General features: G+C 42.0%; 1 protein-coding gene across 12 annotated transcripts in view; it reads right to left on the bottom strand.

The window, feature by feature from the left end:
* TANC1 (tetratricopeptide repeat, ankyrin repeat and coiled-coil containing 1) overlaps positions 1 to 18,738 on the bottom strand; it is a 254,310-nt gene that overhangs the window by 73,199 nt on the left and 162,373 nt on the right. For 10 of the 12 annotated variants that reach the window (XM_070357358.1, XM_070357364.1, XM_070357367.1 and 7 more), the window contains 2 exons: positions 5,201 to 5,331; positions 3,991 to 4,177 (listed from right to left, as the gene is read on the bottom strand). In XM_070357358.1, coding sequence (XP_070213459.1) covers positions 3,991 to 4,177; positions 5,201 to 5,331 — 318 coding nt within the window. The remainder of the gene's footprint in view (positions 1 to 3,990; positions 4,178 to 5,200; positions 5,332 to 18,738) is intronic. The other 2 variants (XM_070357363.1, XM_070357365.1) reach the window with 1 other exon arrangement.

Raw genomic sequence — 18,738 nt, 5'->3', positions numbered from 1 at the left:
CTCTTCATCTGCAGTATATCAAAACCAGTAGAAACAGAACCCAGGCCGGGCACCCTGTGGCAGCCTGAGAAGGCTGTCTGGGCATGTGGGAACACAAGTTTCCCTTCACAGCATCTGTTGGTCAAAAATATTTAGACTGAATAGTATCAGCATGACTGAAGTTGGCTTAAATAAGGGGGAGGTTAAGGGGGAGGTTTGGGAATTTTTAAGGATGGCTTAGCACTGTTAGAAGTTTCCTCTAAATAAACTGTGCTAATGCTATACATGGAACTCAGGTCTGAGCCCTGGATGGGAGCCTACAACTTCCGCAAAGCTTGTAATGCCATGACAGCTGTACACTCTTTACGCCAGCCCACCCCCAAGCCTTTGCTATTCTAGCCTGAGCTCCATAAGTTGACGAGTCTTAAACAACTTCAAATGGAAGATTAAGTGGAAAGCCTCTTCCGCCCTTCTCTAGGCCCTGTGTAACTTGGAACATGAATCTTAACCAGCCTGTTTGACAAGCAGCTGCCGGGCCTCCCAAAGCAGGAAGCCAAGATATCTCGCTTTCATCTCTGCCCACTGGGATCGCTGTGTTCTTGACTATTTCACTCCGTTGAACAGTTAAGATGCCCAAAGGTTGTCATTCCCAGGCTACACCTTATAAAGACAGACATGTTCTTCACGCTCCACCCCCAGCAATCACCAGACCACAACTGAGTCACAGATGCCTGCTCCCAGAGAGGCGACAGAACCTGCATACCCTGTTATCAATTCAGGAGGAAGCTCTTTCCTCCTCTGGCCCAACCACGCCTACCTTTTCAAAGAGCTGCGGCTAGGTCTGCTGGAGAGGAAAGGTGTTTTTTTCCCTCTCCCTATTACACCTCCAACGTGTCCCTGGCAACAGGCTCTAGTTGTGCAGGTCTGAAGGAGAGAGGACAGAGGAACCTTGTCGCCAGCACAGCGTCTCTCCATCTCAGCCACCTACGGTCCTGGCTCCCTAAAGGAGCTCAGGGAACCAGGCAGGAAGCACAAACTCCCGCAGCAGGGGGTCTTCGCTGAAAGAAGGACTTAGCCACCACCTCCCACTTCCTCCCACTTTCATCTCAATCGTCACCATTTTTCAAGTTCAGCTGAGTTAAGAGAACACGTTGACCTGAGTCAAGGAATGAAAGACATCCTCAATGATATGAAATGAGCTGCTTCACGACAAGACACAGCTTACAGTACAGATGGCACGAAAAGACCTGATGACGCCGACTGGGAATGGGAATCCCACACAGCTTCTCTAGAAACCATCTAAACCATTCCCTCCTTCAGTGAAACTTGACAGTAGCCATAATTCTCTTTCCTTAATTTCTCATTCCCAATGCCATGCTAGGAGCCCAGTAGATAGCAGAACTAAGATAGATGAGACCCCCCTAACCATGTGGCAAGTGAAAGCCGCTCAGTCGTATCCGACTCTTTGTGACCCCATGGACTGTATGGTCCATGGAACTCTCTAGGCCAGAATACTGGAGACAACAGTAAACAACAAAACAAGAATAAGTAAACTGAAAATATTGAGGTATACAGACTGCACCTTGTAAGGGCACGAACTATTCTGGGTTCAGCAGGGACTATATTAAATCAAGTACTAATTGAGAGCCTTCATATTCCTGCAATTCAATCATTCAATGATAATACAAAAAACAAACCAGCAACTTTTCCCTCTTTAAGACACTTTTAAAACTGCAGCAATATCTCTTAATGAGAAAGAGAAAGAGTCAGAGAATGAACGTGGGTCGTTTTCTGTCACTGAAAAGTTTTCTGTCAAAACAAGAAACTGGCTTGGTTATAACCAGAAGCTGCCATGTCAATGCCACAAGACAGAATGAAGAGAAAAATCCTATTAAAAAAATAATAATAAAAAACTAGGACTTCTCTGGTAGTGCACTGGATAAGAATGTGCCTGCCAATGCTGAGAAAACAGGTTCAATCTCTGGTCTGGGAAGATTCCACATGCTGTGAAGCAACTAACCCATGCGCCACAACCACTGAACCTGTGCTTTAGAGCCTGCGAGTCGCAGCTACCTGTGTGCGGCAGCTACGAAAGCCTGTGAGCCCAGAGCCTATGCGCTGCAACAAGAGAAACCACTACAATGAGAAGCCTGCACGCCACGATGCAGAGCAGCCCCAACGGCCACAACGAAAGAAAGTCTTTGTGTAGCAATGAAGACCCAGCGCAGTCAAAAACAAATAATTTTTTAAAAGATCTGTAGCACTGGCCAATTTCCTGAAAAAAGACAAACTCTGAGGAGAAAAGGGCATTGCAGAAGAGCTAAGAACACTGTAAAGGAAGTCATCTGGCCATCACAGAATCAATACCAGAGATCCATCAATGGTCGACACTTCAGAGACAGACGGGACATGAAAACAGGAGTAACACTGGGGAAAATCTGTTAGACAGAATAGCAGGTGGGGAAGCAGAGTTAAAAGGGAATTGGAAGAATAAGCTCACTGGAAGGGCTTGAAGTGGAGTGAAGAAAATTCAGACCTGCTACAAAAACCAGTCACATGCAGTTAGTCTGCAGAGACAGAAAGTAGATTGCCCAGTGAGTAGGTCTGGTGTATGCAGGGAAATGAGGTGTGACTTCTAAGAGTACAGAGTTTCTTTTTGAAGTGGTAAAAATATTCCAAAATCAGATTGTGGTGATGGTTGCACAATTCTGAATAAACACAAGCCACTCAAAAGTTTAAACGGATGATACTGTGGCATGGAAATTATATCTCAATGAGACAATTAAAAATGAAACAAAAATCCATTGAAAATCCTGATCCAAGAGAAAACAGGGAACAGGCTTGCCTTCCTCTTGCTGCGGGGCCCCTCACAAGAGCTGTTAAGGGGGCGACACCAAGAACTTCACAACCCAGTCCAGGTATCACACGTATCTTCTGAGGCAATCTCCAAAAGACAAACTGGATGAGCCTGCAGTTTGGTTTTTCAAATTACATATGAAAGAAATTGCAGGTGACTGAAGAGAACAAAGAGCTCAAATGTCACTGCATTTGGTTACATATTAACGTGGAAGGAAGTGGGGCTCCTTCCAATAATAAAACATAAAATATTCCTCAAAAACACGTGCATCACTCAGCAGCAGGGAAAGGGCTGAGCTGCAGGAGGGCACCAGGGTCAGGCAGCAGCATGGCCTGAGAGCACAGGAAGCCGGAGCAGCCCACCCCCAAGGGAGCAGGCTGTAGACCAGGACGCACAGCCACCCAGGCCCACCTGCAGAAATGCAAACGCGTTCCTTCTGGGATGGGAGGTAAAAACAAGGGCTCTTAAATTCCCTGGTTGATTCTATTGTGCACCTGGGACTAAGAAACTACTGAACTCATCAGAAGCCTTACTTACGATTTCCTCAGAAGTATGCAAAGAACTCAATTAAACATTCGCGTCACCTAGCCAACCAGCCTAAGAGTCACGACTATACTCTGTGTCTCCAGACAATCAGCTCAGCACATCCACATGTACTTTGCAGGCATGGGTGTGGGTGTTGGGGGGGTGGACTTAGAACCTCCAGGCCTCCAGACAGTGGTCAGATGCCATTAGAAGAAACAAAAGAACAAATACATAGGCATAAGTGGGAAAATCAGTGACCTTGAGATCTGGCTGGGAAGACTTCTCAATATGCAGGGACTTCATTGTCCTGTGGTGTGTCCTATACATACCCAATACCCATCAAGTGGATTAGTGACAAGGGAAGATTTTTTTAATGTCATAGGCCAGACCTGATGTGGAAAATTTTTTACCACATGCGTCCAGGGTTATCAAATAAACACGAAGGAATATAAAAGCCAATGTTTCAACCGCTCAGCTGTCCGTGGAAGTTCTATCTGCAAAGGACAGGGTAGTCCGGGCAGGCTGACCTTCACAGACCGCACATGCTAAAACCCTCTTAAGAAGAGCCTGGTGAACGCTCTGGCTGAAATGCATGGAGCCATCACGTGACCGAGCAGTGAGCGTCTTACCTATAATTCCACTGTCCTTGCTTTCCAGGGTGGAGCTAGGGCTGCTAATGGTCTCACAGGGACTTTTGTTGGCTGCCGTCTTGCTGACACAGCTATTCAAGGTTGAGCAGGGGCTATCGGTGCTAGGAGAGGCGGTGCTGCTCGTAAGAGTGGAGCAAGGGCTGATGCCTTGGCTCAGAGCTGTGCACTGCAAGACGAACGGAAGGAGGAGTTAGCGCGTCTACACACCCTTTTGTAGCTTCATGGTTTTAGCATGAAAAACAAACAAGAAAATGGAAAACAGGTTTTCTTTTTTACAATCCAGGGATCTTAATATATACAGTCTTCCAAAATTTAAAAAGAGAAATCTCCCTTAGTTCTGTTCGCCTCCCTGTGATCTTTTTTCTTAAGAGGGCAGTCTTGGAAATAATTTAGTGGGAATGAACATTTGTAAAGCAGAAACAGCAAACAGGCAGACTTCCTTTCATTTAAACTCTGCAGAAGACAAATGGGTTCTTTGACCTCTGTGTGGAAAATCTGGGAACTCTGTTTTTGTAATGTATCATGAGCACCACAACCTGATTCAATTTTTGGAAGATTTATGGGCTCTGCGATCCAGGGAAGGAGACTGGTGGCCACTGTGATCTCAATCAATGCCTGACACCCTCGCAGAGACCCTGGAAGGGGCAGAGGCTCCGGCCCCTCATTGCTATTCAGAAGTACACTTCTCATCTCGGATGTGGCAGGCTGCCGTTCCCTAGGAAGGGGAGTGCTCTTCCGAAGATGAACCTTTTGATCTTATTTTATTTTGTTTCCACTCATCTTCTATAAATCTTTTCCTCACCCCACTGACCCTCCAAAGTCTAAACCAATTAAAAAAAGCACAGGAAAGTGCATACCAAAGCAGCCGGATGAAAAGAATGGTGCTATAAAGATAAAAGTGGTATCATTCCTAAGGAATTCTCTCGGCCACTTCAATTCAGTTACTCTTCTCTGAGTGGTGACCAGAAGGTTAATGTGGACATTTTTGTAAGGTCTGCACCCTCTGCTTCTCCCCACTCCCTACTACAAAGGTTCACAAACAAACTGTTGAAATTTAATTTCAATACACAATGGCCCAGACTCATCTGGTCTGAACAACAACTTCCCTACTCAGGGAGGAGGCAAGACGATTATGCCGTCATTCATCCTCCGAGCAGATATAAGATGCAGTATCTTCCTCGGGCATTACCATGGTTTCATTTTTTTCTTCAATGGTTATGTGTGTGGCACTTGGGATCCCTTCTCCCAGTAAAAATCCCAGTCTTGTCAACAGTTCTTGAGCTGCCGGCGAACAGCTCGGTTCATTATCGGCCTTTGCTTCTGGAACAAAGAAAGAAAACAATGAAGACACCCCTCTCAGGAATTTCAGTATCGAATCTGGAGGACTTGGCATTACAGCTGCTTGTCTGGTGCTTTTGTGTATTTTTATAAAATGCACAAAGTTTGACAGTGCTGCCTGTCCCCTAGCAATACATTCTAATTAAGAGACTGTGACAGGTTAAGAAAACAGTAAAAGGGAAAAACCAAATGCACAGGGTGAAATTGTTGACCTGAATCCAAAGGTACAGTATCATTATCTGTAGCAAGTCCTATTTCCATGTCATTAGGAATGGTACCTGAGACACCAAAGGCAGAAAAAGGCCTCATGCTTGAAGGGCACCATGTGTCCAATGCCCACAGAAGGCTGAAATAAAGGAAAACCCAAGTGGCATGCTGGCAGAGTTACCTGGATGCTGGGGGGAAACTGAAATGCAAGCTCTCATTAAACAAGGCAGGGGCACAACCACGTCAGTCTGTGCACACTCCATAGGAGTGATTTGCATCCAATACACTGAATCTTCCTTTAGAGGTAAGACTTTAATAGCAACACTGTAAATATTTGGTTTATTTGGCACTACTGTAAGTTCTGCTTTTATACAGAGCTCTTTGCTTATTGTAAAGCAAAATAAAAACTGTAGTTTCTTATAAAAAAAAAAAACAAACCAGGATTCAAACGCAAGGGTCAGTCATCAGGGATCCATGCTGAAACAAAGATCTTAAGCCCCAGTAAACTGTGTCCCAAGAGACAGGACCCAGGAGTACACCCTGCTGTCCACGAGGAGACGTAGAAAAACTGGATGTGCTTTCAGCACACTCCATAGTAATGCTGGAAGCATGTTCCATCTGACAGTCACAGGGCATGTTTGGAAGCCATGCCTTCCTCTGGTCTCCTTAAGGTTGGTCATCATGCTTTGTGCACTCAAGAGAATTTTATTGTTGGATTTAAGTGTTGAGCTGTAGATTAATCTTGTATCCAAACTCTAAGGGAACTTAATGATGGTCGACAAGATGATATTCACTTCATTCCAACACCTCTCTTACAGTTTTAAGCCAGCTCAGCTTCCATCAGGGAATGAAATAATGTATAACGCAACTGTGCTTACACAGTTAGAACTTAAGAACAACAAGCAACCTGCAACAGTCATTCCTCTTCATGTTTTGTTGGTTTTTGTTAATTGTCTAGGTACCTAGATCCATACATTCATGAACCAATGTCCCTGGATGTGGAAATCTGCAGATAATGGGTAATAGGTTATAGAAACATAAAATGAGGAAAAATAAAATCTGAGATATTATCTTTGACATACAGGATCATCACCAAAGTTCAATGCTAACTTTGCCTTTTGTAAGAAAATACAAAAGACAACATAAGCAGAGCTGAGAAAGACCATCTTTATTATTCTCACCCACATTATCAGTTTTGCTAAGTCATGCTTGCAGGATGGTAGCTACAAGGGAAGTTAAATCAGTTGTATCCTCAAGGAAGGAAAAGTACCCCTGCCCTTGCCTGCTCTCAAAAGCTCCCAATGTTTAGGGTGAGAACAGCTGTTTCCCAGCCTGGATATTTTTCAGTTGCTGTAGCATACTGCAGGGGTAAAATTAACCAAGACTTGATTGTTGTGGGTTGAAAGAGCCCTGATGTTTCTGGATCATTTGCGATAAACTCTTAACATGAAAGAGCAGTGGCCCCAAGCCAATGACAGGGGTAAGGGAGCCACCCCAGGGCGGGCCAACCACACCCTCAAAGCCACCCTACAGAAGATTCCTTCCCACCACAGGTCTCCAACCACATTTTGACTCTTAAGATACATGGGCACTGGTGAAAGGAAAGCAGGAACCCAACCAAATCAGCATAGTCCAGGCACACCCAAGGGCTGGGCCACTTCAGAACAGGATCCATGCTGCCCTCCTTGCCCTTAGGCTCGAGCAGAGCAGCCACTTTATCTTAGGTGGCAGCTGGACTGGAGGGAGAACAGGATGCAGCTGGAAAGGGGAAGAAGTGGGTGAGGGGCCAGAACTCAGCCATTTCCCTACTCCACACCCCTCTTTCTTTTCAACAGTCTCTACACTGTGACCCAATTGTGACTTGCCCCAGAATGTCTACCTTCTGGTTCAACCTGAAACACTCTGAGGAAAGAGCCAGAAGTGGCTCCCAGTTGGCAGCTGCTGTCACAAAATTCACTCTGTTGACAAACAGGACCTTTGAGACCAGCATCCTATGTAGGTCCTGCAGCGGGGTGGGTTAGGATAGCAGATTCACACCAGACTGTCAAGGTTTTCAGTTTAAGTGTGTGTGTGTGTGTGGGGGGGTGGGGGGGGGGTGTGGGTGTGGGTGTGTGTGTGTGTGCACGTGGGCGCGTCCACACACAAATTCAAAGACAACTAGTCATCCAAACTATCCCCCTTCAGGCAAGTTGGGGATCAGTGGCCATCGCAGTTGCCCAGATACACAAAGGACATCCAAATTCATCATTAACTTGTTCTCTTAACTGTTCAACCTGAACTTTGTTGTTACCAAAGCTCCAAAACTCTACCCGGGTTTGGGATGAACGAACAGATGTTCTGTACTGTAGTTTTGGCATCCATTAAGCCACTGCAATTTTCTTCCTTCCAAAAGCTTTCCAACTGTCTTTTCATCTTACTCTTTCTACTAAAATGTCATCCTAGCGACCTTCTCCTCAGAAGTCCCCTTCAGCCTGAATTCCTTAATCCACGTCAAGCTGTCTTCGTCTTTCCTTCCCTAATGCACAGGGCCCTCTCTTGCTGAACTTTTCATTCTGGCAGAAGGACTCCTGGGTGAAGTATGACAGGGCCGTTTTGGGGAAGATGAGCTGCCCGGGAAAACACTCTGATACACGTGACTGTGAAATGGAAATGGATTTCTCCTTTCATAGTCAGTCACCAAATACTGAGATCTGAACAGTAAGAAAGAATTTTCTTTGAGCTAACAATTCCAAAATGACTTCCACACCAAAATCCAAATGGGATACCTCTAGATGGTCTATTTCTATCCATGTGGTTAATACTAAATCACTTATCAATTATGGGTTACCTTACCCAATACAAATGGGCTGAGGACTGGAGAGAAAGACCTCATCTCTTAGCAATGCTCTGCTATCTCATCATGTCTGGGGTTGGCCAAAAAATTTGTTCAGGTTTTTCTGTAGCATCTTATGGAAAATCCAAACAAACTTTTTGATCAACCCAATAAATATCCAACACATTTATGATGGCTGTATCTGAAGCTGAGAGAGTAATCAGCCTCACACTCCCTAGGATCCCACAGGTAAGCTGACAGTGATTGTCCTCCCAATAATGTACTCAGGCAATCCTTGCTTTCAAACCATTGTGGAATAATCATGTGGAAAAAAGCAAAGGAGATTGCTTCAATCACTCCCTGCCTGGCTCCTTCTAACTATTCACACTTACTGGATCACATTTAGGGGCACCAACATCCAGGTATGGTCCACAAAGTGACTATGCCCCCAGTTACCGCCATCCTAACTTCAAACCTGTGTGTGCCCCTTATAACCATCCCCTCTTCTTTCCCTCCACAGGCTCAGAGGAAAGGACTGTACACTAAAGCTATTCTGGACTCCTTAGTGGGTGAGCCTCTCCAAACCTCAATTTCCTTATCTTGGAAGTGGCCATCATCCATTTCTTTTTGATTGTGAAGTTCAAAACAAATATGAGAAACACCTAATAAACCAAATATCTCTGAAATAAGACACCGTATCAAAGGTGATCATTATTTCTACCAAATTTAACACTAAGAGCCCACTTTCTCACTATTATTACTTCACTTTCTGTTTTCATGTGCTGTGCTTAGTCAACTGCTCAGTCGTGTCCGACTCTTTGCAACCCCGTGGACTGCAGCCTTTCAGGCTCCTCTGTCTATGGGATTCTCCAGGCAAGAATACTGGAGTGGGTTGCCATGCCCTCCTACAGGGGATCTCCCTACCCAGGGATCGAACCCAGGTCTCCCGCATTGCAGGTGAAGACTTTACCATAGGAGCCACTAGGGAAGCCCGTGGCTCCCTATTTATATTTAATGTGTACATGTTTCTCTTACATAAAAATACTTTTCTATTTAGAATTTTCCTGCCTTAATTTAACTGTTTCTGAACTCACTATCCTTTCAAAACAACAAATTCCCTCCTTTGGCTGAGTATCAAACTGTTCCAACTTGGCCCACATCTACTGCTCATTTCCTATCTAACAGTTCCCTCTTCTTAAAGCCGGACTCTACTAGAACTGCAGAGGTCCTTCAGGATTACCAGTGATCATGCCACCAAGAGAAGCCATTTCTCCACTCTCCTCCTCCTCCTCAAACTCAACAGAGCACTGAGTGTTGTTGATGATGTCTGGCCATTCACTAGCACGTAGTCTAGAACCACTGACTTAACATCAGCTTCCAAGACAGTACTTCTGATCCAGTCTGTTAACTGCCACACAGCCTTGACTGATGTTAAATACCTCCCTCTCTGCCTCTACCCGTCCAGGACCTGCTTTGTGCTAAACCTGTTGCTGTCCTTGCCTTCTCCATAAACCTTTTCCAGTTTCTTTCTGGTTGCTCCCTCTCCTAAGCCATCACCAGTCCCACCTCCTTGAATTTCCAAAAATATTATTTATAGAGGAGCATCTCTCTAGGCACCTGATCTGGTTCTGTCAATAACGGGTTTCTAGTCTGCAATATGAAAACACAGTTATCATATTGTTGTCCAGTTGCTCAGTAGTGTCCGACTCTTTTCATCCTCATGGACTGCAGCACACCAGGCTTCCCTGTCCTTCACCAACTCCCGGTGCTTGCTTAAACTCATGTCCATCGAGTTAGTGATGCCATCCCACCATTTCATCCTCTGTCGTCCCTCTCTCCTCCTGCCCTCAATCTTTCCCAGCATCAGGGTCTTTTCTAATGAGTTGGTTCTTCACATCAGGTGGCCAAAGTACTGGAGATTCAGCTTCAGCATCAGGCCTTCCAATGAATATTCAGGACTGATTTCCTTTAACATGGACTGGTTTGATCTTCTTGTAGTCCCAGGGACTCTCAAGAGTCTTCTCAAGCACAACTATTCAAAAGCATCAATTCTTTAGCACTCAGCCTTCATGATTCAACTCTCACGTCCATACATGACTACTGGAAAAACCATAGCTTTGACTAGACAGACCTTTGTTGGCAAAGTAATGTCTCTGCTTTTTAATACAATGTCTAGATTTGTCATAGCTTTTCTTCAAAGGAACAAGTGTCTTTTAATTTTATGGCTGCAGTCACCATCCACAGTGATTTTGGAGCCCAAGAAAATAAAGTCTGTCACTGTTTCCATTGTTTCCCCATCTATTTGCCATGAAGTGATGGAACCAGACGCCATGATCTTAGTTTTTTGAATGCTGAGTTTTGAATCCGTGTGCATTCTTTCACTCTCCTCTTTTGCCTTCATCAAGAGTCCCTTTACTTCCTCTTCACTTTCTGCCATAAGAGTGGTATCATTTGCATATCTGAGGTAATTGATATTTCCCCCAGCAATCTTGATTCCAGCTTGTGCTTCATCCAGCCCAGCATTTCACATGATGTACTCTCCATATAAGTTGAATAAGCAGGGTGACAATATACAGCCTTGATGTACTCCTTTCCAAATTTGGAACCAGTCCATTGTTCCAGGTCCGGTCCTAACTGTTGCTTCTTGACCTGCATATAGATTTCTCAGGAGGCAGGTAAGGTGGTCTGGTATTCCCATCTCTTCAAGAATTTTCCACAGTTTGTTGTGATCCACATAGTCAAAGGCTTTAGCATAGTCAACGAAGCAGCAGATGTTTTTCTGGAATTCCCTTGCTTTTTCTATGATCCAACGGATGCTGGTGATTTGATCTCTGGTTCCTTTGCCTTTTCTAAATCCAGCTCGAACATCTGGAAGTTCTCAGCTCATGAACTGTTGAGGCCTAGCTTTTTTTGAACATGACCTTGCTAGCATGTGAAATGAGTGCAACTGTGCGATAGTTTAACCATTCTTTGGCATTGCCCTTCTTTGGGATTGGAATGAAAACTGACCTTTTCCAGTCCTGTGGCCACTGTTGAGTTTTCCAAATCTGCTGGCATATTGAGTACAGCACTAGAACAGCATCATCTTTTAGGACTTGAAATAGATCAGCTGGAATTCCATCACTTCCACTAGCTTTGTTTGTAGTGATGCATCATAAGGCCCACTTGACTTTGCACTCCAGGATGTCTGGCTCTAAGTGAATGATCACACCATTGTGGTTATCTGGATCATTAAGATCTTTTTTTGTACAGTTCTTCTGTATATTTTTGCCACCTCTTCTTAATATCTTCTGCTTCTAGATCCATACCATTTCTGTCTTTTATTGTGTCCATCTTTTGCATGAAATGTTCCCTTGGTATCTCTAATTTTCCTGAAGAGACATTATCATATAAGTTATCTTTAAGTTTTTCATCTCATGCATCCCATACTGAAACTGTCACCAAATCTTACCATTTCCTCTTTCAAAATGTTTCCTGAATTAGCCTTTTTCTCTCTCGTCCTCATCCTCTTCAGTCTAGATAACAATTAGACTCTGAATCAATTTTGTCATCTATTTTTATTTTCTCCTTCTCTAAGCTGGTGGTTCTCAAATTTCTGGTGTCAGAGCTCACCTTTAAAAATTAAGGACTCCAAAGTGTTTAGGCTTATGTGGATTATGTCTATGATATTCATCATGTTAGAAATTAAAACTAGGAATTTAAAAATCTATGTTAATCCATTTTAAGTTAAAAATTACATTAACAAATAACACTTTTAGAATAACAACCATATTTTCAATTTAAAAAGTTACTTAAGAATGGCATTGTTTAAATTTTTGCAAATTCTTTTTAACATCTGATTTAGTAGAAGACAGTTGGATTCTAATGTCTACTTCTGGATTCAATCTGTTGCGATAGGTTCTTTGGGTTGAAGCGTGTGAAGAACTGTGGCTTCAGAGGGCTTTCTTTGGGAAAGGGAGGAACCTCTCCAGTTAATTACAGATATTCTTCTTTGATATCACCCCAAAACTTGACAAGTAGCAATTTCTTAAAGGTTAGTTCCAGTGTTGACTCTGAATCTGAATCAATGAACTTTCTGTGCTCTGTTAAAAGAAAATCCAATGGTGTGTTTTATGCTTCAAATGGATTTTACCCATGCAAGATTTTGTAACACCATGTATTGGGTCATTTGGAAAATACTGGTTTTGCAGCTCTTGCAAGTGTTGACACATTTTATTATACAACACCAAAATATCACATTCATTAACATCACCACAGATCTCAACAGAAAAATCCTGAGAAACCATCACACTCACTGTGACAGGTGCAAATTCCCCCAAACCTAATTTTCACTCAAAAGGTCAATTTTTGTCACTGGAACTAAACCCTGCCAGGTGTGTTGTTGTTTTTTTTGTTTTTTGTTTTTTCATAGAAGTGACATGCTCATTTTGTTCCTTTTTGAGAAAATATATGCAAACTACCCAATTTGGAGTAACTAAGATTTGTCAGGAGTACTTTCAAGTAAAAATGATGTTCCCCGTTTTTTATTTGAATGGCTAGTTCAGCTTGCAATTCAATCACACATGTGCTTTCCCTTCAGACAGCCATCATACCTCAGCACACAGTAGACACACTTTCTGCAGACTTCCAATTTCATCTCACCAGATATTTAAAAGGTGGGTATTCAAGGGTCAGGGCTTAAAATTCATCATTTTGGGGGCTTCATCAAGGACATTTTTCAGTTAACTATTATTTCTGATGCAAGTGGGTGGTGGTAAAAAAAAAAAAAAAAAACCGACATGCAGCCCTAGAATAATAGCAGGTGCCCCTACCCTGACATGTGCTAAGGCATTGGAAGTTTTACCAACAATTGCTCTTGCACCATCACAAATATCAATGTAAAAGAAATGGAAATATCAAGTGTTATTATGAAAAGAGCGGTGACTTCACAGACCCCTGAAAGGGTCTTGGGGATGCCTAGAAGTCCATGTACCACACCTGCAGTCTTTAAATGTTGAACTGTACTAAATTCTCTTTCTTTAAAATAACAAATAAAATCATAATTGCACATACCCTCATCCTACTAACTGACCTCTCATCTTCCATTACTTTCTCAACTCTTTTGGGGTAAAAGAGATGTGGTTTACCCTCACCAATTCTATTTTTTTAATCACATACCCACAACTTAAACTCATTCACTTGCCCAAGGCTCCTGAGACGGCCATATTAGGCACAGTAACCTTTTTTAATGGTCCATCTCCTTTTTTGACTTCCCTGTGTATGTGTGTGTATATATGTATATATTTTTAACTGAAGTATAGTTGACTTAAACAATGTTTCAGGTGTGCAACAAGGTGATTCAGTTATACAAATACACATAATTTTTGAAATTATTTTCCATTATAGGTTATTACAAGATATTGACTATAGTTCCCTAGGCTATATAGTAAACCTCTGTTGCTTGTTGCATATCTATTTTTTAATTAGAAATCTAGCATTCTACTAATACTAAGTCAAACAAATGGTATCAAAATATCATAATTTTTTAGTTTAGGCAAAAATTCATAAGTTTTCTAAGATATATATATTATAGATACTTATACAAAAGTTTTTCTACTACACTTGATAAAGGCTTAAGAAAACATTAAAAAAAAAGAGATGGAGAAACTGAGAACATAAACTAAATGAAATGGTAGCACTGAATATGAAATAGAAAAGTGAAACAAACTAGATAAAAGTAAAAGATCACACAGTCCAGATGTTTTTAAACATAACTGCTCACTAGAAACATATCTGGAGCTCTGGAGAAAAAAGCATACCTGAGCATTTGTATTTTTCAAAAAATTTCAAGATAATTGTGATACACATCTGGATTTTTAAAAGTGATATGGGTTTTTCTACTAGACCCTAGCTTTGGTGAGATAGAGGTCTATTATTTTTCTGTTGACCAATCATGATACAATGGTATTAAATGAGTAATAGTTACATCATCACAAAAGTAAAAAATGTTTATCAGTTCTCACAATCAATGGCCAGACAAAAAATAAAAGATAATTACAATTGCAAGCCATAATGGGAATATGACTAACTTAACAATATAAAATAATTACATACAATTTGGGGGTGTCGAGCAGAGTGATGTAAGTGGAAGTACACGTTTGCATCCACCCACTCAGTCTACGTCTTTTGGTTGGTGCATTTAATCTATTTATATTTAAGGTAATTATCAATATGTATGATCCTATTACCGTTTCCTTATTTTGGGCTTACTTTCTGTAGGTCTTTTCCTTCTCTTGTGCTTTCTGCCTAGAGAAGGTCCTTTAGCATTTGTTCTAAAGCTGATTTGGTGGTGCTGAATTCTCTTAACTTTTGCTTGTCTGGAAAGCTTTTGATTTCTCCATCAAATCTGAAGGAGAGTGTTGCTGGGTAGAGTATTCTTGGTTGTAGGTTCTTTCCTTTCATTACTTTACATATATCATGCCACTTCCTCTGGCACGCAGAGTTTCTGTTGAGAAGTCAGCTGATAGCCTTAAGGGAGTTCTCTTGTATGTTATTTGTCATTTTCCCTTGTTTTAATATTCTGTCTTTAATTTTTGTCAGTTTGATGACTATGTGTCTCTGTGTGTTCCTCCTTGGGTTTATCCTTCCTGGGACTCTCTGTGCTTCCTGGACTCGGTTGAATATTTCTCCTTTCCCATGTTTAAAATTTTTTCAGCTATTTTCAAGTATTTCCTCAGGTCCTTTCTCTCTCTATTCTCCTTCTAGGACCCCTATAATGTGAATGTTGGTGCATTTAATGCTGTCTCAGAGGTCTCTTAAGCTGTCTTCATTTCTTTTCATTCTTTTTTCTATATTCTGTTCTGTGGCAGTGATTTCCACCATTCTGTTCTCCAGGTCATTTATCTGTTCTTCTGCCTCAGTTATTCTTCTACTGATGCCTTCTAGTTTATGATCCATCTCTGCTTGTTTGTTCCTTAGTTCTTCTAGGCCTTTGGTAAACATTTCTTGCATCTTCTCAATCTTTGCCTCCATTCTTTTCCCAAGATCCTGGATCATCTTCACTATCATTATTCTGAATTCTTTTTCTAGAGAGTTGCCTATCTTTACTTCATTTAGTTGTTTCTCTGGGATTTTATCTTGTCTCTCCATCTGGGACATAACTTCCTTCTTTTTCATCATGACTAGCTTTCTGTAATATGGTTTTTGTTTTAGCTGCTGTGAGACTGTACTTCTTCCTGCTTCTGTCTGCCCTCTGATAAAGGAGACTAAGGAGGCTTGTGTAAGCTTCTTGATGGGAGGCACTGGAGATGGGGAAAACTGGGTCTTGCTCTGGTGGGCAGGGCCTTGCTCAGTAAAGCTTTAATCCAATTATCTGCTAAAAGTGGGATTGGGCTCCCTCTCTGGTAGTTGTTTGGACTGAGTTTTTCCCCAGCCCTGGGGTCTACAGGCTCTATGGTAGGGTTAATGGCTAACACCAACAGCGTATACACCAAGGGGGACCTTCCAATGCCCCTGTCCGACCCATGCCTCTGCCCCTGCCGACCCACACCTCTACAGGAGGCCCTCCAACATTAGCAGGTTTTTGGTTCAGTCTCCTGGGGCGTCACTGCTTCCCTCCTCTGGGTCTTAGTGCATGCAAAATTTTGTTTGTGCTCTCCAAGACTGGCATCTCTATTTCCCTCAGTCCTCTGGAAAGCTTATTATCAAATCCTGCTGGTCCTTAAGGTCATATTCCCTGGGGATTGCCAGTCCCTTTTTAGGATCCCCAGGCTGGGAAGCCTGATGTTGGGTTCAGAACCTTCACAATAGTGTGAGAACTTCTTTGGCATTTTTCTCCAGTCTGTGTGTCACCCACCTGGTGGATACGGGATTTGATTTTATCATGATTACGCTATTCCTACCTCTTGCTGCAGCTTCTTCTTTGTCTTTGGACATAGGGTATCTTTTTTTGGTGGGTTCCAGTGTCCTCCCGTCAATGGCTGTTCGACAGCTAGTTGCAACTTTGGTGCTCTCGCAGGAGGATGTAAATGCCTGTCCTTCTACTCCACCATCTTGAACCAGAAGCCTCCTGTATATTTTTGACCTTGGCACATATTCTGTCCTCCAAGGAAGGAAGGAACAATTTTCACATCAGATAGAAGGGAAACTTACGGATACTGTGTGGTCTTGTTGGTTTTTCTACCCTTTAAGCTGTGCTTCTTCCGTGTTATTCACAGCTCAAGAATAAAATATCAAAGGTTTTTAGGGCTCTTCTTTCAGTGACCTTTTTCCTAGTGTTCAGTCGCTCAATTGTGTATCCAACTCTTTGGACATGGACCCCATGGACTGCAGCACTCCAGGTTTCCCTGTCCATCACTAACTCCCAGAGCTTACACAAACTCATATCCATTGAGACAGTGATGTGATCCAACCATCTCATCCTCTGTCGTCATCCCTGTCTCCTCCCACCTTCAATCTTTCCCAGCATCAGGGTCTTTTCTAATGAGTCAGTTCTTCGCATCAGGTGGCCAAAGTATTGGAGTTTCAGCTTCAGCCTCAGTCGTTTCAATGAATACTCAGGGCTGATTTCCATAGTGTAATACACCTTGTCTCATCACATCCACTCTAGGCAAAAGGTTACCCAGGTTTCCTCCTGAACTCTTAAGCCCCAGTTTTATTTTTCCAGCTATTCAGAGGACATCTTTGCCTGGATGTTTCCAAACCTCAAACTCAACACGCCTGAAACCAAACTCAAACCAAAATGGACAGGTACATCTCTTCCAGTGTCCATTTAATGTAGTCTCAAAACTCTGAAGTCATCATCTTTGTCTCTTACAGCTTCCATGTCCTTGCAATCTCTCGGGAATCTTCCTACCCCTCACTTCTTTCCTGATCGTGTTCTATGGATAATTTGAGATTTTAGTCTCTCACGTAACTATTGAAATCATTTTCTAACCATTCTCTATGACTGCAGTCCCCTTCCTGCCCCGACTCCATCCTAAACTTTGCTGACAGGTGAATCTTAATGCACAGGACTCCAAGCAAGTCTTTCCTGGCACAGCATCTCCATCTGCACTGGATTTGTCACACAGCTTAGATTAGTCAACACTACTCCCCCGCCCCCATACTATAGCTACTCTGTATATATAAATCTCTAATCCCTGCCCAGACTCTAAGGCTCCAAGAGAAAAGGATCTATGCTTGAAAAGCTATCTCAAATAGCATCCAACACAATTCTTTTCACAGCACAAGAATTTTTTATTCAAGGAAATGCAGAACGAATGGCTATTCTACTCTAGTCTCTGTTCCACTGCACACATACCAGGGATGTTTCCCCTTCTATGCTTCTATCGAGCTAAAACCTTATTCAACCATTGGTCAAGTAGCACAACACCATTCTAAGAAGCTGGAATTTAAATTACCAGGAGCAATGTTACCTCTTGGGAAAGCAAGAGCAGTGTAATCAGGAGGAAAAAAAGTCATGTTTTCTTTCTTAAACTGAGTAGTGGTTAGACAGGTATCATATTCTTCATACCTTTTTCATTCTCTACATCTTTCTGAATGTCTAAAATAGTCATCAAAAACATAAGGTATCAATATTTACTGAAATATATCTAAAAAAGGATTCACTCCTCCCAGTAAGATAGTTCTGCATTTCATTATTTTTCTGTTTCATATGTTAGTTCTATTTGCTAACCAGATGGCTAGAAAAAAAGTTTTACCATATTTTGGATTGATCTTCATCAAATAATGACTCATAATATTAAAACTCTCTCACCCTTTCCCATCAAAGCTTGCTCAAGGAGCAAGGATAGATCGAAGCAAACCTAAACAGATTATGGCTGCCCCGAATTCAAGAAAAACATAGCTGTGAATCCTATTACAGTTAAATAATCCTCCCTAATTTATCTGTTTTTTTAGTTTTCCCTTAAAGCAGAGGTATTGTTCTGTGGGTGGCATTTTCCCCATAAACAATATGTTGGCCTAATAATAGGAAGCTTATTTGTGAAGAACTTACTTTATATATAAGCTTATTAGGATCATTTGACAGGAAAAAGGGGATTATATTTTGTTTGAGGACTAAGAAAAAATGCTGTTTTTCCAATACATTTAAAAATACTGAATAAAGTAGAATCTTTCCATAAAAAGGTTTGCAGGTTAGTGTAGACTTTAATAAACAGGTTCTTTGCTTGTAACAAAAATGTTCACCTGCCATATCATATTTCCCACTTCCCAGATGGCTAAAATATGCAGATTACAAATACAACTGTTTATAAATAAATGAATAAATTTCAAGTGCTCACTGTTTTTGTTTTACTTTAAATTTCAGAAAGCTAAGAGTCAAGGATTTATGGAGCCACACAACCATAAAGCAAGGCAGTTTAGTCTGGGAAGGGAATTTCAAACATCTA

Source organism: Bos mutus, chromosome 2 (genome assembly GCF_027580195.1).
Source record: "Bos mutus isolate GX-2022 chromosome 2, NWIPB_WYAK_1.1, whole genome shotgun sequence".
NCBI classification, from domain to species: domain Eukaryota; kingdom Metazoa; phylum Chordata; class Mammalia; order Artiodactyla; family Bovidae; genus Bos; species Bos mutus.
This window is presented reverse-complemented; position numbering and strand designations above follow the sequence as displayed.